The 24,358-nt window shown below is 48.6% G+C and overlaps 1 protein-coding gene across 3 annotated transcripts in view; it reads right to left on the bottom strand.

The window, feature by feature from the left end:
* Positions 1 to 7,796: 7,796 nt before the first annotated feature.
* LOC144103338 (uncharacterized) overlaps positions 7,797 to 24,358 on the bottom strand; it is a 43,157-nt gene continuing 26,595 nt past the window's right edge. For 2 of the 3 annotated variants that reach the window (XM_077636089.1, XM_077636084.1), the window contains exons 2-4: positions 10,804 to 11,128; positions 8,285 to 8,537; positions 7,797 to 8,182 (exon numbers count right to left, since the gene is read on the bottom strand). In XM_077636089.1, the coding sequence (XP_077492215.1) occupies positions 8,055 to 8,182; positions 8,285 to 8,537; positions 10,804 to 10,830 (408 nt within the window). In that variant the 5' untranslated portion in view covers positions 10,831 to 11,128 and the 3' untranslated portion in view covers positions 7,797 to 8,054. Of the gene's footprint in view, positions 8,211 to 8,284; positions 8,538 to 10,803; positions 11,233 to 24,358 lie in introns of those variants that run through there. The other variant, XR_013308288.1, reaches the window with a different exon arrangement.

Genomic DNA, 24,358 nt, shown 5'->3' with positions numbered 1-24,358 from the left:
CATAAGATGTTGCTGTGAATACATCGGATCTTCTATAATTTGACCTGTTTATGCATCAATAATGTGTGTACAGCCAGTATTTTGTAGAACTGAAATGAGTTGCCCACTAGGCCAAACTGGGCTTCATCAGGACAGCCCAGTTTGGTTGCCCTTATAAAGAAGTCTGGGCCAAATTGTGCAGCCCCCTTGTGCCCAGACTGGGCTTCATGTGGGCAACCAAGGAGGGCTGCCCACTTAGGGCCGAACTGGGCTGCCTAAGGCCATGAGAGTGGGCTGCCCACTCGGGCCTAACAAGGGCCCCACGAGGGCATTGAAAATGGGCTGCCCACTCGGGCCCAACAAGGGCCCCACCAGGGCATTGAAAGTGGGCTGCCCACTCGGGCCCAACAAGGGCCCCACCAGGGCATTTAAAATGGGCTGCCCAATCGGGCCAAACAAAGGCCCCATCAGGGCATTCAAATGGGCTTCCCACGTTGGGTCAGACCTGGTTTTTTGGGGGCATGCGAAATGGGCTGCCGAAGCTGGTTCTCTTCTGGCTCCTTTAGAGCAGCCCAAGTGGACTGCACATTTGGGCCCCTCCTGGGCACGAGTTGCAAATTCCACATGGGCCTATGTGGGCTGCCCACTTGGGGCCGACAAGTGGCCCAATTCGGAGCCCACTTTGTGCTACTTGGGGTAGGCCACAAGTCTAGTCTCATGTCAGTTCATTCCCTCTTGGCGGAGTTAAGTTTTGAATTACATTGGGCAAAAGGCGCTGGTCCAAAACCAACATTCCGAGGATGTTCACTGGTGTGCCGCGAGCTCGCTCGCGCATGCGACTTCCACCGTGTGCACCGCGAACCAAGCGATTGCAGTGCAAAAGTTCCGAGAAAGCAGTGCAGCATGGGTCGAGGCAGTTGTTTGGGTAACTATAATTCTTGAATCGGCCATGCAATAATCTCATTGCGGCCGAATCAGACAGAAAAAGTGACAAACAATTTATTCTGCTGCGCGATCCACTGCGCGCCAAAGCGCGAGCATTGGGAAAGAACTCTTAGGATGGGCATAGAGCTCGGCCGCGCGCACCACCTTAACCGCGTGCACCGCAGTCAAAACGATCGCATCTAGAAACAAATTCGGTAAAGCAGTGCAGCGTTGCTCGGAGCAGTTGTTGTGTACATAGATTTTTAGATTTTTAAATCTCCTATGCCATGATCTCATTTCGCCCGCAACCAAAACAGAAAACGCACGCGCTGTCCACTGCGCGCCAAAGGGTCAGCATTGGGAGCGTCTGCTAGCTTCCGCTTGCCTAGGTGCTGCCACGTAGGCGCCCGGGAGGAGCCGAGAGAACGCGCGCCGGCAGAAGAGAAGGACGGAGGAGATGTCATTACATTAAGTTAATCGAGGGGCTTTAATTGGCTTGAACTGGGGACGTTACTAGAGGGCCCCGTTGAACACGCCCGGTGAGCCTGCAGGCGCCAAAAATAGGTCGCTGAAGCCCCGCTTCTAATAAATAGCCACATTGGAAATGAACAATGAACTGTGATGTGATGGATGACTGGTGAGCTGCTATAATCTTTGAAAACGGTGCGTGTGGTCTTTTATCTGCCACTGACACAAGGTGGTCCTGGGGAATCCTTGTTAGATGACGTATGTGGATCAGCCGGGTGTCAAAGGTTATTTCGTTTATTTCATCCTTAAAGGCCCGAAGACATAACATAAGGAGGGGCTTACAAATGGTTTTGTGTATATGCACTCATGATGAAAACATAGGCACAATGAACTTAACACTGGAACTGCAAACACTAAAAAAAGAATAAAATACGCAGGATCAAGCGGTTATAATACGGGTAAAAAAATAAGCACAAAAATACAGGAAAAAGTACAGGGCAACTATAATTTCACGTGTTCTGAAAACGACTAGTGAGTTTCGCGCGAAATGTTTTGCGATCGTTGCATGAAACTACGTCGTTTGACAGGACATTTTAAAGTCTTATTGCGTCATAAAAAAAAAGAATTGGTCAGCAAAAAAAGAACTGATAGTGGGTAGTCCTGTGCAATTGTAATGGTAGCAGCTGTTAATGCGCTGCGAGGGTGACCTAGGCATGTGCGAAGTGCCTGACCTTGTATAGTTTGGAGGGCACGCAAATTCGTCTTGCATATGCTTGAAAGCACTGCTTCACAATACCACAAGAATTTCGAAAATAGGGCTGTGTACAATTGCAGAATTGATGGAATCGACGAGTTCCATGATTTTCCGCAAAGGAATCTGAGCAGGCGTGTCATACACATTAGCTTTTTGTTTACAAACCTGCAATGCTGGCTCCATGATAAATTCCGGTCTATAAAAATTACTAAAAACGATGGGAAGCACGATAGGCAATGACATGGCCGTCCATAGTTAGCGGATAACGATTCATATTTTTGCGCGTAAATGCTCCTATAGCGCACTTCTCGGCCGAGAAGATCAGACATTGCTCTCGGAGATAGGAGCAAGTTACGGTTGCTGCCCTCTGATGACTTGCTCGCAACTCGAGACGCGTCACAGAGGAAGCCCAGACGCAGATGTCGTCGGCATACAAGAGATATGGACGGTATTAGGTAGGTAGTCCGGGAGTCTTATAAGTGTTAGATTAATCCAAGCAGGACTAAACAATCCGCCATGAGGCACGCACCGCTAGGTATAAATCGCGGGTGTGGAGCCATCTTCGCACATAATAAAGGAATGTCATTTTGCTAAGATAGCTTTGGATCCACCTATGCATCCGTCCACAGATTCCAACATCCTCCAGAGAACCAAGGATGGCCTCATATGCCACTTTATCGTATGCACCTTTGACATCAAGAAAAAGTGCCGCGCACATGCGCTTCTGGCGTTTCTGTTGCTGTACTGTGGAGACAAGACCAACGACATTGTCTATATATGAGCGACCCCGTCGAAAACCCGCCATGGCATTAGGATACACGCTTCACTAACTTTCCCTTCATACGTGCTGGTTGTATACAGTGCAAGCAGTAATAGTGTTACTCGTAGCACGAATACGAAGAGAATCGTTTTTTTGTAACAGCGATTTAATATGCGGAAGGTTTCATTGATAGTACCTCTTTTCTAAATATACCCACCCCCCTCCAATTTATGTTTTGTGTAAAACTGACCCTGCAGACAATTACACTGCAAAAGTAATCTTCAGTCCCTCAAAACTCCTTTCACACGCCTAACTGTCACAAACGCACTGATACAAAGTGTCTTTGAAGCGAGTAATTTGCAGCTTGCACAGGAGCGTATAGAAATTAATCAAATCTCCTAAGTTTTGGTAACCGTAATACTCCTGTCACGCCGCGAGCTGTCATTTTAAACTGGTGTTACTCGCGTTCAGTGTCCTTCCCGCAGCGTCACACGATTAACTTCACTCAAATTGGCTGTAAAAGTTCCAGCGCCGAAGTAAGTTTGGGGCTAACAACACTTGGTTGAAAGTTGAAATATTCCTCACACGGTACAGGTGTGAACAGTTATCTTTGCTGGGGGACGAAAACTTGTGTGCAATCCCGGCTTCCGGACAAGAGTCGCTTTGTGAGTTATACGCCAGAGAAGAAGACCGCTCGACTGTGTCGACAACGCCAGGTTTATGCGGCCGCTCTCGAGACTGGCAATGCCGCCAGGCAAGGCGAGAATCAAGCTAAGGCTGTAGAAAAGTGGCGATCGCTTCTTCGAGGTGAGCAGAGAAAGCAGCGAGAGATTCTGATCGCGCTGCACGGTTCGAAGAAGAAAAGCGGCTCAGTGCCGCTGCACGGGAGGCAGGTAAAGGCAGCAGATAAAGAAAGAGCAGTGCTCAGTGTGAGGAAAACAGTCGCGCAAAGGAGGCTGGACGTCAGTGTCCTCGATCCTCGATTCCATTCGCCCCAAGATGGCGGAATGGGATTGCGAAGAAGAGCGTACCTGGAAGCCGCTACCATGCAACACAAGAAGAGATTATGAGGGGCAATGCAAGGCGCGAGCTCGACGCACGTGAGAGACCGAAGCGACGATATTCAAACACAGAGCCTCGGGCCAGTCATCACTCGCGACAGCCATCGCTATCGTTGACACCACTATAGGAGATTACGAGGTGCGCACCGGTTGCTACAACGCTGCTCCTGCAGACACGGAAATTGACTTTCAAGCAATCTTCTTAGGAGTCTACGGTTAGAAGATGCTCGCAAGGAAGAACCCAGATTGAGTACAGGTCAGGACAGCAACAGTGTAAATAGGAGTCACTGAGGTATTGGACAAGCACTCACAGGACTGGCACGACAGAGCATGAAATAAAAGTCGCGTGTGGAGCACACCGCCGGGATTTTGGTGCCAACAAGTGCCTCGAATGGGTGCCAGTGCAAGCGGGCAGTGTCGGCAACAAGGCTGCGTATACCTTGGCGAACGAGGCTAAATAATCGCTGGCTATCGTCCTTTCCGCCGGATATGCGTGCCACCCGAGCCAAGACCCTCACGGGCTTCCCGAAGCACTCAATGACCTTCACCTGTTACCTGCAGGACAACCCCATTGACTCAAGTCCACAGTTGGGGAATGAGGTTTGGAGATTATTAAAAATATTATGGGTGTGAAATTATTGGAAGCAGGAAGGCGACTCATTACAGTAATGAATGAGTTTATATGCAATAGATAACTGAATGCGGAGAAAATGGCTTTAGAGTCAAATATATAGATGGTTGGGTTAAGAAAGAAACATGGGCGCGTCAATGAAAATGCAAGAAAGATAATGAAAATATTTAGGACGTTACCCCATTACAACGCAAAAGAAATTTTTGCATGCCGGAGGACGCATTACTGTTGCTCCGTCAAAGAATAGATGATGTGAAGGTCAGAAGGAAGACAGAAGACAAACACCAGCGGAATTGTTCGAACGGCAGATATAGACGCCACGTATACTTTGAGCAGAAAAGCTGCGGAAGAATTGCAGGAAATGATCATTAGTTTCTGGTTCAGTAAAGAACTGGCGCAAAGTGAAGGCCATTAGACCAAATTTATGCTAATAGCTCCGAATTTCACGTTTTTTTATAGCTTGCAGTGATTCTCATTGATGTATCTTAGATCTTGGAGACTATTCGCTATTCCCACGACTTGACAGAAATAAATATGTCTAGACCCCAAAAACAGTGCTCTTGCCGCTTTGAAACAGGCGGTTTCCCACCATTTTGTTTTAAAACAGCAGAGAACATTTGTTTCAAACAGTACAGAACATTAGTTTCAAATTGCACAGAAAAAAATGTGTGGTGTACGGTCTAAGTAACTGAAAGTCCTTCCATTACAATCCTAAAACCCACACCTGTACACCCCATAGCACAGGCTCAAAGCGTTTCGTTTCACTTCTGTATTATTGTGCCAGTAAAGAGATAATTTAGAAAAGTTCATTCGCAAGCCAGGCGCTACACACCGCCCGCTCTGGCCTCACGTTCACTCAGTGGCAGACTTCATCTGTTTAAAAATTAAACACGCTATGGCGTCAGTAATGCGTATCCCCTTTCTCCTCTCGCGTCCCCTTCAGGACATCGGTCCTCTGCGTCGGGTCCGCCACCACCTGCGCTAGATAGGAGCCAGTGTCAATTCTGGCAGATCCGCAAAACTCTCCGCACCGCTTGGTGAGCCAGTATTGGCAATCGTAGGGAGTACCTCTCCAGAAGACTGATAACTGATGTCACTTCGTTACTGCTTTTGGGAAGCGCTGCGGCCTTGAATGAATATTTGTAACGCTATGGAAAGAACAAAATTGCATGCAGTGAGCTTTGATACACTTCCGGATATAAATCTGTTTAAAAGTTTTTCACTACTGCTGTTTTTCACTACTGTGTTTTTCACTACTGCCATGACACTAATCATAATCAGCCAAACTATGCCCAGGACACTGCAAAGATCTCTCTCAAATATCTAATTCACTATGTCCTGTGCCTGCCGCTCACTATTATCTCAACAAACTACCTAATCTCTTCCACCCTCCTAAACTTCTGGCGCCGCCTGCTGTGCTTTCCTGCACTTGGAATCCAGCCCGATACCATAAAAGACCATCGGATATATTGCATTGAGATCACATTCTCCTGCCAATGCATATTTCTTCTTCATTTGTAATGGGACACGACAAATTCGAGTGAGCTGCATGGCCCACTTTTTTCCTTTCACCTAATGTTACACGTTTCATTTTCTATTCCATGCCCGCTTGTGTTGCCCTAATTTTAGGTTCGATATATTCGTAAGCCTCCATGTTTATACCTCATAAATGAGCACCGATAAGATACAGCTTTTATTTAGTTTTCTCTTGAGTGGCGCTGACAAGATGTCATTCATGATCTGAGAACTTCTGCCAAGTACATAAAAACCCATTCCTATTCTCCTTATTTCACTTCGTGCTCCAAACGTGCGGTCTACACCAGCTAAAGCAGGTGTATTCCTTTACCACTCCAACGTTTTGTTGCCTTTCGTTACCTGCTACGCCATTCCGAGGCTGTTGGACATTGATTTTAGCATGTTACTTTAGACAAACCAGTTCTTGTTTTCTTTTACGCCCCATCATTCATCTTCAGAGTTCCTTATTAAAGCAATGCCATCAGCTGCCCGCGGATGTTATAAACCTATATCCTCTGCATTTCTCAGTGCGTATCTCAGAATAAAACATGTTATCACGCTGTGGTGATTACTGGAGATATTGTATCTCCCTGCCTGAAGTATTCCTTGATTTGGATATTATTGGTTTGCAGAAGTACGCTTCTTTCAGCTCTTATTGAGCGAATATATGATTTAGCGAATATATTGTGACGAAGTAGAAGAAGACGAACTGTGCAGTGGCGCGGGCAGGAGTGCTCGCGCCAGGCCATCCGCATAAAATCATTCTGTAGTCACCTGTCATCTCATCTCATTCATGGGCTTGCCGTCACGTAACATTTGGTGTGAGGTGCTCGGCTCCCTTCTTCGCCATCCAGGTCCCAGAGCTTGGGCGTCCTGCGCCTGCCGTGATCAACGGTCATGTGTACCTGGTCCGCCCCGCCCGGCTGTGTCCCAACTCGCCAGACCTGAACCGACCTCGCCGTTCAGCCCAGCCCCGTCCCCCACCCGGACCACAACACACGACGAACTGACGACGTTGCCGCGACCAGAATGACCCGACCTACCCTGGACGCAGCCGACACGTGAAGACACCGCCCCCCTGCACCTGCCGTTCGGTGCGTCCAATGGCCTTGGCCGCCGGCTCCTGGCACCCTGCAGCCCGGATGAATCGTGGACCGGGACTCATTCACCGATCGTCTCATCCACCGTGGCGGCAAGCCCGTCACCTCCTTCTTCTGTATTAGACCATTTTCAAGCCCATCGCCATCTGCAGCATTTCATCGTCACTGCTGATCTTCTCTTTCGCGATCGGGACGATCCCCCGGCGGCCCCGGGTAGTGTGACGAAGTAGAAGAAGACGAACTGTGCAGTGGCGCGGGCAGGAGTGCTCGCGCCAGGCCATCCGCATAAAATCATTCTGTAGTCACCTGTCATCTCATCTCATTCATGGGCTTGCCGTCACGTAACAATATAATGAGCGAATATATGATTCCAAACCCCAATCTATTTCAACTTTACCAACATTAGCCTAATAAGTAACCTTTCTATACGCAGCCCAAACAGACTTTTGGTCGCAGACAGCTGCACTCGCTTCAATACAAGCAAACGCATTCAAAAAATGGATTACATCATTTTGGCGACAAATCTGGTAGCTGATGCATTAAATCGGGGAAAGGGGCATTAAATCTTGGACAGTATGCGCTTCAGTTTTATTAGCGTCGTTGCTTATGATGCGAAGATGCTTAAAAGCTAGTTCGGTATTAAAGAATTCGAAGAATTATATGACAGATATATCATACACACATGTTCACATACGCAAGTGCTCCTTGCGGGAGCTGATGTACAAGTCCAAGGAAGCGGACATTCGATTCGAGGTGCCATTGGCCAGCTCCGGTTGCGCATTCGGATCATGGCGTGAGTCCTTGTGATTCTGCGAGAGGACGGTAGGGAAAATGTGGCGCATCTGGGGCATCCACGCTCGAGTCAATGCTGAAGCACATTAGGATGACGTCCGTGTCCGGGCAGGAAAGTCACCGCATCCGATCGCTCGCTGTCGTTCTGCCCTGTGTCGCAGTGCCTCAGCTCAGCATGTTCACCGTCTGCCTCCATGTCTGCGACAATGTGTGCACGGACAGTATACTGCAAAAAATAAGAAAACTGATCTTTATCGAAAATATACAGGAGGCACCCTTTCCTGAAGGCGCCGTACTCACTATTCTGTTCCGGATTGCCGCCACCAGTGGTCGTTATTACACGAAGAAGGACGAGCTGCGCGGAGGCACTCGAGTTTGAGGCTGACATTCCGAAGCGACTGACATGTTTAGAGCAAGCCGATGAGCCGCTCGCAGGCGTCTGGAGTGAAACATCACGGGTTGAATACGCTGCTCGCGAAGTGTACGTTGTTGCTACATTGTGCACCAGCGAACTGATCCCTGGACATTCCACGAAGCCGTCCAGGAGGGCATCCTGAACCAGAAAGGGTAATTTAAGTATCGTAAAGGAATTAAAGCACATCTTGGCGTAATCATTGAAGCGTAACTATTCAAGAGACATTGTTAAGACCAGCTGACATGTTGTTCGCCGATGGGGATTTTTTCCACATGAGTAAAAAATGGCCTTATTTAAGAAGTTTCAACATATTTATAACCTACGGTTGGAAATCTGCACGTGCTTCCTCCCATCTTTCCTCGTTTGTTGGCTATGAAACAGGGGTGGGAGATCAGCTTCTATATACCTCATTACTATTTGGTTCTTTCAGCGCCAAGTACTACCAAGGTTTGCTTGCGCAAAGCACGGTAAAACTACCTGCGTGAACATTTTATTATTTTTTCAAATGAGGTACAGCGAAATGGAACCGCAAGCAGTTCTATTTCTCAGCTATTGTAGCAAATTTCTCGGCAACAGAAAGCTCTGCTCTGCGCAGAGACCGTAAAAAGATCTAATAGAGAAATCAAGTTCACGCTTGTACCGCTCATATAGCGTGTGTTAAAGTTTTTGAGTTATATTTAAAAAAAGGAATTTTTCGGAAAATATATGGATTATATGGCATAGTAGTGACAGGATGAGCGCACACCAGAAAATCGGTGAATCAACATAACTACTAAGATGGCTAACTATTTTTCAATAATTAACTTTTGAAATAAGGTTTCGGCGTCTAGTTGCAATTAGAGTATTGTGGCCGGCCGTTAGTAAACGCCATTGCCGGTTTTTGGGATTTCGAAAACGCGATTACCTTCGCTGCTATGGCTTTACAAAATCTGGCTGCATAGTGTGAAAATGCATGCACGTTTAAAAAGATCAAGACACAGGAAACGCTCTAGGGCACGTGACTAGTCAAAAAATACAAATTTTTACGAGCTACAGCGGCGAGGCGAATCGCGTTTCCGAAATTCCAAAAACTGTTATGGCAGTTACTAACGGCCGAGTACAAATATATAATTGGAACTAGAGGCCTAACTCTAATAGTTCAAAATTCATCATTGGAAATTAGTCAACCCTTTTACTAGTTAAGCTGATACTCCGGTTTACTGGCGTCCGCCAATCCTGGAATTACCACGCCACAAAAGCAATATTTTTGACTCAAAAATAAGACTGAAAAATTACAATGTCTTGCTTGTGACACCAGGTATAATTTCTCGCACAAAACAACCAGGGACCGACTGGATACTAAAGTGAACGCTGTGTTGTCACTGCGTGAAAAGATAAAGATTTGAGATATTGTTAGCCATGACATGAAATGCAAGATGCTGCGCTGTTCGAGTCGTATGTTCGACAACAGTTAGATCGCAGCTGTTAAGCGTCCGTTGCTGTGGTTGAGCGGCACCGGCATTGTAACCAGCTGTGCCTACAACCTGCAAAGCGGTGGATGAAAGCACAGCGATAGCGTCGAGAACGCAACGTAGAACAGCAAAAAAGGATGGTGCAAATATTCACCCATGACAACACGAGGAGAAAATGAAGGGCTAGGGTAGGGCGACAGCGGTGGGTCAGGGAACGCTCGGTTTCCGATGCTCACGGAAAAATAAGCTGGCCTTGTCTTCTAAAGATTCTGATAGCACTTCATTTTTGTTTGCGCGGGCAGTTAATAATAATAATTGGTTTTGGGGGAAAGGAAATGGCGCAGTATCTGTCTCATATATCGTTGGACACCTGAACCGCGCCGTAAGGGAAGGGATAAAGGGGGGACTGAAAGAAGAAAGGAAGAAGAGGTGCCGTAGTGGAGGGCTCCGGAATAATTTCGACCACCTGGGGATCTTTAACGTGCACTGACATCGCACAGCACACGGGCGCCTTAGCGTTTTTCCTCCATAAAAACGCAGCCGCCGCGGTCGGGTTCGAACCCGGGAACTCCGGATCAGTAGTCGAGCCGACAGCATTTTCTCGTCTTTAAAGCTCAGGATGATGTTGCAGTCCTTTCAAGGTACGTGCGTCAAATGAAATATTCGAAAAGCCTCGATTAGCAGCGTCAGTATTCGAAATTCATCACGGCGTATGCACGACATTAAAGCCTTAACGCTTTGACAAACATCAAAGTCATGCGCAGAAAAGCAAATAGCCTTCACATTCCATTTTATCCTTACGTTTGAATGTGCTTGCTTATCAATCCCTTGTGACCATGAAAACTTCACATTCATCGCAAGCCCGCCCTCAACGCCATCCTACATTTTCTGAGGCCACTACGAATCAATCATCGATAAGTCTCCCAAGTAATCCACGCGTGTCCGAAACGTACCTCTTCACAGGAGCAAGTCGTCTCCATCAGCAGCGCATCAGGCAGAAGCTCGCCAGTAGGCTGCTTTCGTCCATCAGTGCGCACACCGCGGTAGCAGGGTCAGCATCGAGGATCCAGCAGCGCAGCGCGAGCAGCGTCTTGTCCCGAGCCGCGCACCGTGAGGGGATCCCAACGGCCACCATGTAGCGGCGGCTGAGCGAGAGCAACATGCGACCCGAGTGCCTCGCGGCCGAGCCGAAGACTTGCGCGTTATGGGTCGGGCTTATCCCGTCCGGGTAGAGTCTTCGTAATGCCGGTGATGCGTCGTACGCCTTCAGCTTCAGACCTGCGGATCAGAAGAGCTTTTTTGAGAGAGTGGTAGAAATCAAAGGCGATAGGTGTTGCTGCCACGGACGCGCATCGGATTAGCCTGGTGTTCACATGACTGGCATCCGGGGCTTCAGCTAATATTCCTTCCTATTGTTGGACTTCTTTTTCTTTAACGGCCACAAGCTTGATGGGCACAAGGAATAAAGTGAGACGAAGAACACGAACACTGTTTCGTTTATTATTGTTGTAATTATTTTAAACGTTTTGAGATCCTGTTAGTCGCCGCCTAATGTCTTAGCCAAACCCCCGAGGCGAACCCACCGTTCTCCTCTTGAGGAAAACGACAACATGCAGCCGGCAGATCCCCGTGTTAACTGGGTTTGAAGATGTTTTAAACAGTGACGCACTCATATGTGTCCTGGCTTCATTATTTGAAGTCAATCTTATGGATGTTTTTCTTTCACGTAGCTTTTCTCGTTCACATGCGCCGAGTTTCAGATTTTTCCTTGCGATCACTTCAATCATTCCCTCTGGCACTCCACACCAAACCCTGGCCAGTTCTTTTTTGTGGGCATGCGCCATAACTGAAGAGGCAAACAACGATCACAACAGCGGCCGCAGGAGTGGCTCTTATTGCGTGAGGGTAACAACAACAACAACAGGAGTGGCAGCCGTTCTTGCTAGTCTAAACTGTTTTGTTATGCACCAGTCCTTCGATATATCATTAAAGGTACGATGCTGGAGCAGGAGCCCGGCATATTTCGCCGTGTTGGCTTTGGAGTAAGAGTAGGTCAGCTGAGTCACTGCTGTTTAGCGATGCATGTGCGCTTGGGTTGATCAGTATACAAACTAGAGAGACGCTGTGTGCATGAAACCGCAGAAACCGCAACCGGAAACAGTATGGCTGTGGAAAAATTGGTCACCCGCAAACAGGAGAAAGCTAAAGTTCATCGCCTTTGAAGCTCAAAATAACCGAGGAGAGGGAAACTGCAAAGTGAACCGCACACGAGACATGAGCGGAGAGTCGCAGCTGCCGATATTATGAGAGCCAAAAACCAACCTAACTGACGCTCAGTAGAGCGCGGGTGGACAGAATAATGCGCAACGCTGACAGAAATACAACAAGAAACAATCTCATGGGTCTCAACTTCATGCACAGAGAGTACCTTAATTCTGTCGATCATCCAGACTTAGCGGCACATTTTCATTCACTTATGCTCAGCAGCTATATTTTTTGGCTAGTAGAGGAGGCTGTAATATGGCAGTTGTGACAGAGGTTAGCCGGTGCACAGAAAGACGCGCATTGAGAATTTAGAAGGCAATAGCTCTTGCCAGAGGTGTTTGTAGGATTCATAGAAATGCGAGATTTTATTTGTAGTTGGCCATTCTTATAGACGGAGAAGTACGGACCGGCTTGGGATTTACTGGCGAGGTGTTGTTTCTTCCTAAACGTTTAGAAAGTAGTTCGTCTTACCACACAAGTCTCCGGTCAAATTGAGTTCGTTTGTTGTTGAGAATGTTTTATCCCTCATGTTCAAGCAGTGACAACAGGGTTTCTACCCTTCGTCCGTGAGACAACAAATCAAAACGTTGTTTCCAATGCGGTGGTTGTCAAACTTTCTCAGCAATGGAACGGTTTAGGGCCTTTAAGCTGTATCTTGCAGCTTTTTGTGCGCCTCCGCTGTCTTAACTTTTCAAGGCAGAAAAATTTTGATTTTATTTTATTTGATTTGATTTAGTTAACTTCAACATCAAAATCTTTACCTTTACCATCGATGATGCTTAGGTACACATGAGGCGCAGTTTGCAGTTTGGTACGTTATTGCGATAAATCGATTCAGCAACCATATTTCACTCTTAAACACATTGAACAGGCGTTTATGATATGTCATCTTGTGTGCGAAATCAACAGCCTTTTGATTTTGTTCTACATCGCAACAATGGAAATTTAAGTAAGCCAGGAAGCAGAGAAAAGCAGGAATAACACTTTGCAATCGGTTTCAATGTGGCAGGCGAACAGAGGCACTGTTGACTGCTACATCAAACCTGCGTTACGGAGACAGGCGAGTTTGTCATGACTGCATGCACGTTTGAGGAATTTTCGGTGGCTTTCAGATCGAAATCCTGGCCAGTCCCCTCTGTGTAGGTACGTGCCAAGCTGTAAGGGGCCAGAAACGGCAACTACAGCTCGCGCTGTCGAATTGGCAACTTATGTTGAGAGGAGGAGCTGCGGTACATACTTGTGAAGGTAACACGAAGAAGAGAATCAAGACTGCAGTTCGGGGCCTGCTGAAAAGGGTTGTCTCGCGCTGCAGGGCGTTTCGATTCTATTCACACCGCTCCTCCACAAGAGCTCCCTGATACGCGATCGTTGAAGTCACTGGAACTCTGCAGGTTGCACAATCATCAGAAGAACGCGTGTAACGTTCAGCTGTGTTCATTCATAATGGCGACAAAAGCGCGACAAGGCGGGCACACGGAAGAAAGGGCACACACGAGGTAAAGCGCTTTTGCTGTGTTCCTTTTCTTTCGAGTACGCGTCTTGCTCGTGTTTAATATCTATTATGGATCTTATTCTTCTGCGAAGTTTTTACTTTGCTCTCCAGTCTTCTTTTTTTTTGCCTGCACTGTCCAGCGACCGGATGCCCTGCTCACCAACACCAGAGGTTATGGTTTAGGCACCTTTGCTTTTCGACCCTTCACGCTCCGCCTCTGCAGCCCGACCGCTTTGCTTATGCCTCTCAGCTGCTCTCCGCTGCCCGTGTGAACTGGGATTACAATAGCAGGGAGCAGATTTTGGCCGTTCGGCGACGTCGCGCACCACCACCACACCTCCATCCGCCCCGATCTCCGCCGTCCGACTACCGCTTAATCCCACTGGCAGGGACATCGTTGTTACCATACGGCCCATTGGCTACTTGGGATGCCGTTTCTGCTGAAGGACGAATCCCAACATGAAAACGTAACAACTGTTTATTCATTTGGCGATGGCAGCTAACGGGCATACAAACGCTACGCACGTCTCGGTAGCGGAAGGAAGAAAGCCCTCTTCACAGCCAGGCAACATGTTTTCGTAGCCACCGTCGGTGACGCAAGCCTCGGGGGACGCAGCGGTGGCGCTGTGTTGTATCGGTAACGAAGTCCAGTGTGCAGCGGTGTTGCACTGGGCCGGATGATAACAAGGCGGAGGCAGCGCGGAAATATGTGCAGAATGTGTCGCCACATCACGGCTCCCCCTCCCCCCCGCGGAGTGGAGAGCCCTGAGAGCTTGTAAAATTTGTGCCGCAGCGTACCCGACCTCCATAGTGAGTAGTGACACAAGCAGGCAATGATGTCGGGGGTCGTCGATGGACGCCTGTGGGTGCACTGGTATATCAAGGTTCGGCGGAATCGATGTAGGCTGGCTTCAGCCGATCGATAGAGAAGCGGACGTCGTTCCCGTTAACGCGCTGGGTGAAGGTTTTGTCGTCGCGATGGACTACTGGGTAGGGTCCGTTGGAAGATGGCTGGAAAAGCTGGCGGAGGGTGCCGTAGCGGAGAAAATTGCGCGTGCACGTTGCCAGATCCTTGAATACGAAAGGGGCAGTCTTAAATTGGTGAGCTGCAGGTAACGGGCGGATGGCAGCAATGATGCGTCGGAGCCGGGTGACGAAATAGGTGTAATCTGATGTCCCACTGGTGGATGGCGGTGCAGCAAGAAGTTCACCTGAGAGACCGAGGAGCTCCCCGTAAACGCGCTGTGCGGGTGTAGCCTAAAGGTCCAGCTTGAAGGTTGCGCGAAGACCTAGGTCGACGGCTGGGATGGCTTCAAGCCAGGTTGAGTCTGGGTGGCACATGATGGCGGCTTTCAATTGTCGTCGGAAACGCTAGATAAACCCGTTGGCGCAAGGGTGGTAGCTGGTGGTCCTGGAGCGATCGAACCCGATCGTATGCCCGAGGAGCCTGGAAAAGTGTGACTCGGATTGTCGTCCTTGGTCGGTAGTCACACAGCGAGGGGACTTGAAGCGAGCAATCCAGCCGGCGAAGAAAGCCGAGGCGACGTCTTCCGCAGTGATTCCCTCAAGGGGCCATGCCTAAGGCCATCGATTATACCGATCGATGGCGGTGAGGCAGTAGCGACCAGAGGGCTGGTCTAATGCTCCGAGCGGTGAAGTGACATGCCTGGTGACTTTAGCGCTCTGGCAATGAATTCAGGAGCGCGCCCAGGTGTGGATATCCCGCTGCACGGAGGGCAAGACTAAAGCGGTCGGCCACGAGGCGTGTAGAGGCGCGTATAGCGAAATGGCTGAAATTATGCAGCTAGTTGAATAGACCGCGGCGATGGGAAATTGGTACGTAAGGCCTGCTTCGTTCTGTTTACATCTTGTAGTAGATAGTCGTTGTCGATCCACGTATGGGGCTTGTTGCAGATGTTGTGAGGACCCGCCCTTAAGAAGTTCTTGCAGTTCGACGTCCGTAGTCTGGGCTTTAATTTGGCGAGGACGACAGCTGTTATCAGCGAAGAGCTTATAGCTGCCACATGTGAAAACGCGTCGGCGGACCACGTTGTCCTTCCCGCTGACGTGATAGAGGTCGGTGGTAAACTGGGCAATGAACGAGAGCTGGTTCTGCTGGACCGGCGGGATTTTGTCGCGGCGTTAAGAGAAGGCGCCGGTCAGAGGTTTATGGTCAGCGTATTTAGTGCAGTGCTGTACTTCGAGAATGTGGCGAAAGCATTGAACTGCTTCGTATATCGCTAGAAATTCTCTTTATTAAGCTTGCGAACTCGACAGGGCGGGGGTTGTGGTTTCATTGGTGGGACTGGCCGCCGAAGGGGTGTGTTCCGAGCTGAGATTTCTTGGAGAAGAACGACAATGGATGTTAGGTGTTGTATACGCGTTGCATAAAAGCGACGCCGACAGCGAAGCTGGAGGCCTCCATGAAGAGCTCACAAAAGAGCATCTGGCACAGGATGAGTGAGAAGTGTGGCGGTGCAGAGGGCAGCTTTGTCGAGTTGCGTTCCCTCTGTTGAAACTTCTTGGCCGAGGAATTGGACGACTGTAGTGCCGAGCGTGCTCTTTGCGAGATTGTCGAGAAGGCCGTGGCCATCGAGGGGTTGGAGAAGTAGACAAAGGTGCGTTTGGTGTTCGTCGGCGTTACGGGAAAAGGTAAATAGGATAGGTCGATAGCAATAGGTCAATAAGATAGACGAAGTAGAAGTCGAGGCGGCGGACGACTTCGTCGATGAAGCATTTAAGATTTGTCAAGCGTTCCTGAGGCCAACGCTCATGAAGGGAAACTCGACCAAGCCGAAAGGGGTAATGATAGCAGTTTTCGGGGCGTCGTCCGGATTGACGGGTATCTGTGTGTAGGCCTTCACCAAGTCTAGCACGGAGAAAACGTGGCAGCCATAAATGTTATAGGCGAAGTCCTGTATGCGGCGAACGGCGTACCTGTCCGGACTGGTGCGGCCGTTGAGGGCACACTAGACCCCCCGTCACCCCCCCCCCCCAAGGGTTTCCAGCCTTCGGTCTTCTTCGGGACAAGGTAAAGTGGTGAGGCCCATGGGCCGTCGGAGCGGCGGGCGATTCCCTCACAGAGCATGGCTTCGAACTCTCCTTTGGCAATGCTCATGAGGTTCGTCCGGGCAAGGCGACAGGCGCGGCAGAATACTGGGGGGTGGGGGAGGGGGCATGAGGTGGTCCGGATTTAGTGCACAGTGGTGTTCTGTACATCTTGTGGCAACCCGTTAGGGCTCGTCAAACCGGGAACTTCGGCGCTGATGGCATGGTACAGTGAATGATTTTCAACACCGATTACTTTGATGCTTGGCTGGTCGGTAGTCGGTCGCTGTCCTGGCGAAGAATGTCTCGTTGTCGCGTCCATGAGACGGACGTGGCCGCAGTTCGGAAGGAGGTTGTAGTGCGCCTAAAAGTATGAGCCGATGATTGGCTGGATGGCGCCGGCGATGAAAAAATTCCAATGAAGGCCACGGCGTAGGTTTTAAAACGGACTGGTAAGCAGAGCGATAGCAAGTCTTGATTGTGGACCGGTTTGCCGCGCTGAGCTCGAAAGATTTTTAGGACGGGTAGCTTGGAGATGGGCTCGTGGGTTGCAGCAAATGTGGGAACCGCTGCTTTGTAATTTGGCCGGTGACGAAGATGCGATGGCCTTCAGACTGGCAGCTCGCATCTGTGTCTGCGAGCTGAATTTGGCGTCTCCCTTATGTCCAGCACAGCAGGGTGGTCGACACTGTCGTGCTCTGTCCCCGAAATGTCGATAGTAGAAGCACCGGTCGTCGTCACCGGGCTGCTGCGACGGGGTTGTGTCACTGGTTTGCGGGTGGCGCGTCGGCAAGTTTTGATCCAAGAGTCGTTGAATAAGCTGAGCGGTCGATTGATATAGTCGATACGGCGCGCAAGCTCTGTGGTGTTCAGCGGTGCGGCGACAGCCTTTATGGTGGGCAACTGCGGCAAAGAGGCATTGATGACGCTATCCCGGCAAGTTGGTCGACAGGTAGCATCAGCTGAGCCTGCAGAATTGCCTGGACGTGCGGTGGGAGTCGTTGAAGCCAAAATGCTCGCAATAAGCAATCCTGGACTTCAATGTTTCCTGCGAAAACACGCATGTGGCAGAGGAGCTGAGAAGGCTTGCGCTTGGCAAGTTCTGCACACTGTATTTGTCGCACCTTCTGGTCTTCCGAGAGCGACAGTTATGTCCCGAGGTGCTTATGATGGTTTTCCGTTGGTGGGTTGGCAAGAATATCCCGGACCTCGTTGGCGTAGCGGGCATTGAAATGGGCGACGACATAATCGTAGCGGGTCCGGCCTTGCGTGATGTGCGTGAGGGAGAACTGAGCTTCAACTTGGGCGAACCATACCTCGGGAGAGTCGGCCCAAAATGGCGGAAGTTTCATGCAGGTGGCTGCGGCACGGAAGCGTTGAGTTGGCCGTGCCGTACTTCCTGAAGCTGTTGCTCCTTCTTGTCCATGGCGATGCGTTATTCTCCGTTGTCCGGATCACCAGATGTGGGATGTCGTTTCTGCTGAAGGACGAATCCCAAAATAAAATCTTTACAACTGGTTATTCAGTTAGCAACGGCACCGAGCAAGCATACCAACGCTACGCACGTCTCGGTAGCGAAGGAAAAAAGTCCTCTTCCCAACCGGGCAGTTTGTTTTCTTTATTCACCGTCGGTGACGTATGCCTCGGGTAACGCAGCGGTGGCGCTGTGTTTCATTGGTAACGCAGTCCAGCTTGCGGCACTCTTACGTTAACCCGGATGATAACAATGCTGAGGCTGCGCGGAAATATGCGCAGAGTGTGTCGCCACAGCTATAAAATTCCTCAGTGCCGAAAAATAAGGAAAAGCTTTGAGCTTGCCAGCTTCCCTCGTCTCCTAGCGAACCGCTGGATAAACGAGCCTCCCAATGGCCTAGGCACCATGGTTACGTGTTAGCACGCGCTTTTTGGCCCCGCAGCACACGCCGGCGCCTTTGTCGTGGTAGAAATCGTGCTTTATTTTCGTTTTGTGCGACAGAGTTTTGGCGGGAAGCATTTCTCAAGGTTTGGTGGTGTATACTCGTTGCGGCGGCGCCCAGCTTCTGTTTCGCTCACGGGTGCTACCACCGAAGTTGCAGCGAGAAAACGTTTTTCGTCATTCCGTCCGGAAAATTTATCACTGGCTTTGCTCGGCTATGCCAGGATATACGTAGCGCGAGCTACTATGAGCCGCTGAGCAGCAATCGCCACTGAGCAGCAATTTCGCTCTCCTCCATGGCTATAACTAACTGGCAAACGCTCCATTATATGTATACCCCCACTGATACCTCTGCGCATGCGCACAAAATGAGAGGCGCTATGAAGCGTCTCCGGCGCAGCGTCAGACTTGGCTACTGCGCAACGAAGGCGCACAGCTGGGCACGCGACGGCGCCAGCGACGGCGCCGCTATGAAGTCACGCCTCTGGAATGCGCAGAGCGGCGAGGCGCGCGCGGCAGCGGCGGCTCCGGAGCGCCAACTGTATGCCGTGTGACTTCACTGCTTCTCGGGCATGCGCAGCACGGCTCTACAAGACCCACGCGAATCTGCTCCACCTCGGCCAGTGTAGCTCACGCTACAAAAGCAATGCAGCTCAACGAAAGCGTTGGCTTCTTAAGATCGGCCAAGAAAAAATTGATAATTTACTGGATCCGCGTCTTACCGATTTATGTGACCGTTCTTCAGTTGTCGCGCTTTTTCCGGAGGATTTGGTGCGAAGCGCAACAGTTTTAATTCAGTTTGGCATGGCTGTAGATGGATTTGTTCGCTCGCGGGTTACAAAGGCCGTGCTTCTCATTGCCTTAACCCCGCCAGTCACGCTGCTAGCTCTGCTAGGCTCTGCAGGTGTCCTTTTGATGTCATGGGCATTACGTTGATTATTGGTTTGGTTGTACTGTGACTCATTCGCGGGGTCGGCTCAAAACTTGCGATTCGTGTTGTTTGAGCTGCGCTGTTTACGATGCTTGCTGTGCAGGTCTAGATTTCATGCTGCGTGCATCGGTGGGAGTATTTGTTCTGTTGCAGTTAGACTCCTTTGCTAACGAACACGAGACAAAAGAGGCGGATCTCGCTGTTTGGACGACGCTGCTCATGAATCTCGCGGTGCAGGTCTTGCTTTCATGTTGCGGGCATTGCTGGGCGTATTTGTTCTGATAGGGTTCATACCAAAATCGGTGGTTACTGTGTCTAGGCACAGTAACGGCAGCTATCGCTTGAATACTCCATATCTCCATGGATAATCCTGGAGAACACAAGCAAGGACCTCCGTTAACTTATTTACATATATTTCTCCTTGTGTTCCATATTTTTGAATCAAACAACTTCCTAAACGAACAACGTTTTCCTTCAAAAAAGGCTGAGTAAATTCGAGTCTTGGTTTTTCAACGCTTGATTTTTTTTATTCTGCATCGACCGAAAGCGATTAATTAACTGCGGCCGTCCTGGCTGCTGCGTGTTAGGCATGGAGGTTATACGAGGTAAGACAATGCCTCTTACCAGCCATTATTGCATATGGTGGCCCAAGATGACAATAACCTAAACAAACAACATTTTATTAGGTCATGCAGAGCTGTAGCTGCGCGTGAAGCAGCGGTTAAAATCCTTTTTTAATTGCTACTAGTAAATTCAAACCGTTAAGCATACATAAAAAGCATTCTGAAACAACCATGTTACAGTGCGCTAGTAGGGGCACCGTATTCACCTATTTACAAGCGATAAGGAACTGCAGTCAGTCGGATCCTTTTAACGTTAGCCTGTGAGGTGCCCGAGGTATAGTAACTCCGAAACAACCGCTAAGCTCTCTTGCCCTAAATAAAAATTAAGATGAGCAGGCACCTAGGCACAGCCGAGTGCATGAGCAAACGCGCCTAAGAGAGAATGTATTATGAAGGTATTACACCGCCTTCGTTCAAATAAAGACTAGGCTGCAAGTCTTGTCTGATGTCAGCAAACTCCGTCTTGGCGGAGTTAAGTTTTGAATTACATTGGGCAAAAGGCGCTGGTCCAAAACCAACACTCCGAGGATGTTCACTGCTGTACCGCGAGCTCGCTCAAGCATGCGACTTGCACTGTGAGCACCGCGACCAAAGCGATAGCAGTGCAAAATGTTCCGATAAAGCAGTGCAGCATGGGTGGAGGCAGTTCTTTGGGTAACTGTAATTCTTGAATCGCCCATGCAATGATTTCATTGCTGCTGAATCAGACAGAAAAAGCTACCAACAATTTATTCGGCCGCGCGATCCACTGCGGGCCAAAGCCCGAGCATTGGGAAACAACTCTTAGGATGGGCTGCGAGCTCGGCCGCGCGCACTATCTCCACCGCGTGCACCGCAGTCATAGCGACCGCATTAAGAACAAAAATTCGGTAAAGCAGTGCAGCGTTGCTTGGGGCAGTTGTTGTGTACATAGTTTTTAAAATTTCCTATGCCATGATCTCATTTCGCCCGCTGCCAAGGCAGAAAACGCACGCGCTGTCCACTGCGCGCCAAAGGGCATTGGGAGCGTCTGCTAGCTCCCGCTTGCCCAGGTTCCGCCACGTAGGCGCCCGGGAGGAGCCGAGAGAAGGCGCGCCGGCACAAGAGGAGGATGGAGGAGATGTCGTTACTTTTAGTTAATCGAGGGGCTTTAATTGGCTTCAACTGGGGACGCCACTAGAGGGGCCCCCAAAAATAGGTCGCTGAAGCCGCGCTTCTAATAAATAGCCACATTGGAAATGAACAGTTTTTGCGTGCCGCGCAAAATATTCCCGTCTCTACCATCGAACGAAAGCCGGTATCTGCGTCAGCGCAAGCGACTGGAAGGCGTGATGTGTCCGCCCTTTTGAATGCCGTTAGTTTCTTCCGTGGGGTGTAGCCGCACGAGCTCAGCAATATTGGCGCACGAAGCCACAGCTCCGCGCCGTTAAGGCTCGTTTTTAAAATCACCTTGCGACTATTTGAAAGGGCTGGAGTCCAGGATACATTGGATATCATTCTTACAGTCAGTGGTGCTTGTTAGCGTTTGGACTTGAAAGAAAGAAAGAATTGTAGAGAAAGTATCAATGCATGCTTGGATTTTACGTTTAAAAATATTTTTAAAACAAATTTTGGGGTAAAGGCAAATAAGTAAATATGAGGTCGTTCTTTTCATATTTGTGGGGTGCATGAGTGAAACTGCTAAGAACAGCATTTGACTTCTCCATTAATAGTTTGTCGGGAGAAAAATAGCCATGTAGAGAAATGAACAAGGCGAGTGACGGAAGTAATAATTTCTCCAAACTGTGCAACTCTGAGCAGCACGATTGAAGAATTTATACGGAATTAAAATTCGCTATAGTATGTACTATATTACATGGACGTGTTCAACACTCATGGGCAAATATTTTCAATATCAGGAAAAGTAAGCTACTGGTACGGAAATGCCGAAGATAATAATTCATTATTCCGTAAAGTAGCAAATTCCTTTTGTAGTGTTTCCAACGCTTGCATCGAGCACTTAACACTGTCTTAGAACAACAATGGGGAAATCGTCTGAAGATTGAAAAAACGTTAATAGTGAAAAAGTGCAACCCTACACACAGGAGGTCTGCGAATATATTGATTGTTACAGTGAAATCTTGCAAGGCAAGAAATCCACATGGGCAACATATATTACGATAGTGGAGATTTAGTACGAGCCTTGGCAGGCAATATCAATCATCAGCATAGAAAGTATCCTCGCAAAACGTCTCCTAAATATAAAAACATCAAGGGTACCGTGGAGTTTTGAGTGAATACCCTACAGTGACAAAAAATGAGTAAAATATAGAATAAACTACAATAATGGCCTTAGTCACAAGTAATGAGTTCACATGTATTTATCATGGACAGTCCAGTGTACTTTGTTGGGGCAAATTTATCGTGCCGAATGCGATGCGCCCAAACAGCCGTTTGCTTGTTGCCTGACTTCATGTCTCGTTTTCGTGGCTTTTCAAGTTTACTGCACGAGTCAATAACTAGTCATTCCTAAATTACGGACTTGAACCTGAAACTACACACCAGATGCTCTGGCGTTCATTTGGTCATGCCAACTCCACCAGAAGGGCAGGCATATAGCCAGAAATGCTTTAGAGAAGAGGCCTTAGGTAAATTTTTGCATAAATGGAAATGAAGCGATGGTGGTGGTTGGGGGGGAGGGCTGTTTGGGCAGTACACACTAAAATAGATCACTGCAAATAAAAACGGGAGAAGTGGTTTAGGTTCATTTCGGCGGAGGTCCGCATCCCCTCGGGATAAGTGCCTCCAGACGTGTGCTGCAGAGTGCCACCATTGAGTGCTTGCCCTGCGACAAGTCCACTTGCACCCTTATGATTACAGATGTGGTTCGTGTGCAGGTTGCCACATTTACTCGCTTGATGCAAGTACCTACAGAATCATAGTATCTGCTCGCTTGCTATTTTCCCGCCAGTTATAATGCGATGTCGGCGAATTAACGATACTAATGGCAAAGCATACTTTTATTCGCTTCAGCACGTAATGTCTTATAAACTGCTTTCTTGTTCTATTGACTTAGAGTTAACCATATAGTGAATCGTTTGTGTCTGAACTATACATTTACCTCCGCAAAAACTATCAAGGGCTCGTTAATAAAAGCGAACATATAGTTTAGACGTGTTTTACGTCACAATTGTGGAAATGCCATAAAAGTCAAAAGGAAGGAACGTTGCGCGAATGCCTAGCTTGTAAGGCAAGAAGCTAATTTTATTGCGGCGAGATGGGAGCAAAGAATGCAACCTTGTTAAACAAACAGCTGTGCTAACGCTGACTCCTACCTTCAAGAAGCTTAGTTCGTCCGTCGCATCCGCGCGAGTCCTATACAATCGAGACGTTTATGTCTACGGAAGTGTTGGCTGTTTTGGCTGTTTTAGGAGAAAACAGCCAGGACCTCACATTTACATGGGACGTACCAGTTTTCGTGAAGGATCATCAACGCTGGGCATAGAATCCTAAATTTAAGAAAGGATTGTTACCTTTTGACAGTACTCATTCGATGCTCGTAAAAAAGAGCGATAATTGCCAATTTCCTATCGAATGCTCAGCAAGGTCGTGCCATCATATGACGCCTATGAGCGTTCGCAGCCATGTTCAGCGGCTGTAAGAAGCATAGTACCGCCCATATTCATTTTGGCTGTTTCTGAAATGTTACGGCAGAATGTGAAGTGACTGCATGATAACAGAAACCCAGAAGTACAAAATAAACCTGTGCAAGCTATTTCTTACTTTCTTAAAGTGTCCACGGCGCCTAAAATTTGCAACTCAATATCAAGTTCAACGTGTCTTGTGCGCGACCCAAGCTTTCGACAATTTGCGTCATGAGTAAGCTAGAAAAGCGACCAATTTACCCTATGAAACATATAAAAGAGTTATTAAAATCTTGGCCACGAGTTGTGTAGCAGATTCCTTTATGCTTCAGTCTTATTTACTTAGGGCAAACGAGTCGCTGTTTCAATGAGCGTGCCAGTGAATGCTCGCGGAATGTGCGCAACAAGCATGGAAATTTCCTTGCCGAGCACTGCGAAATTTTCCAAGAATGTTGTCCGGAATTAGATCAGACAATTTTTTTAATAGCGGTGAAGACAAAATAGACAGAGTAATAGTTTAGCAGTTTTTTTTATCAACAAAGCGGGAAGCATGCGCCTTAGCAGGCCGTCCGTGCTAATCAGTGCCACGGATGCGGCTTTTCTTGAAGCGTTCCTTTAGGCTTTAGATATTT

This window comes from Amblyomma americanum, chromosome 1 (genome assembly GCF_052857255.1).
Source record: "Amblyomma americanum isolate KBUSLIRL-KWMA chromosome 1, ASM5285725v1, whole genome shotgun sequence".
NCBI classification, from domain to species: Eukaryota; Metazoa; Arthropoda; class Arachnida; order Ixodida; family Ixodidae; genus Amblyomma; species Amblyomma americanum.
The sequence above is the reverse complement of the archived record's forward strand: the minus strand, read 5'-3'. Positions and strand labels throughout refer to the sequence as shown.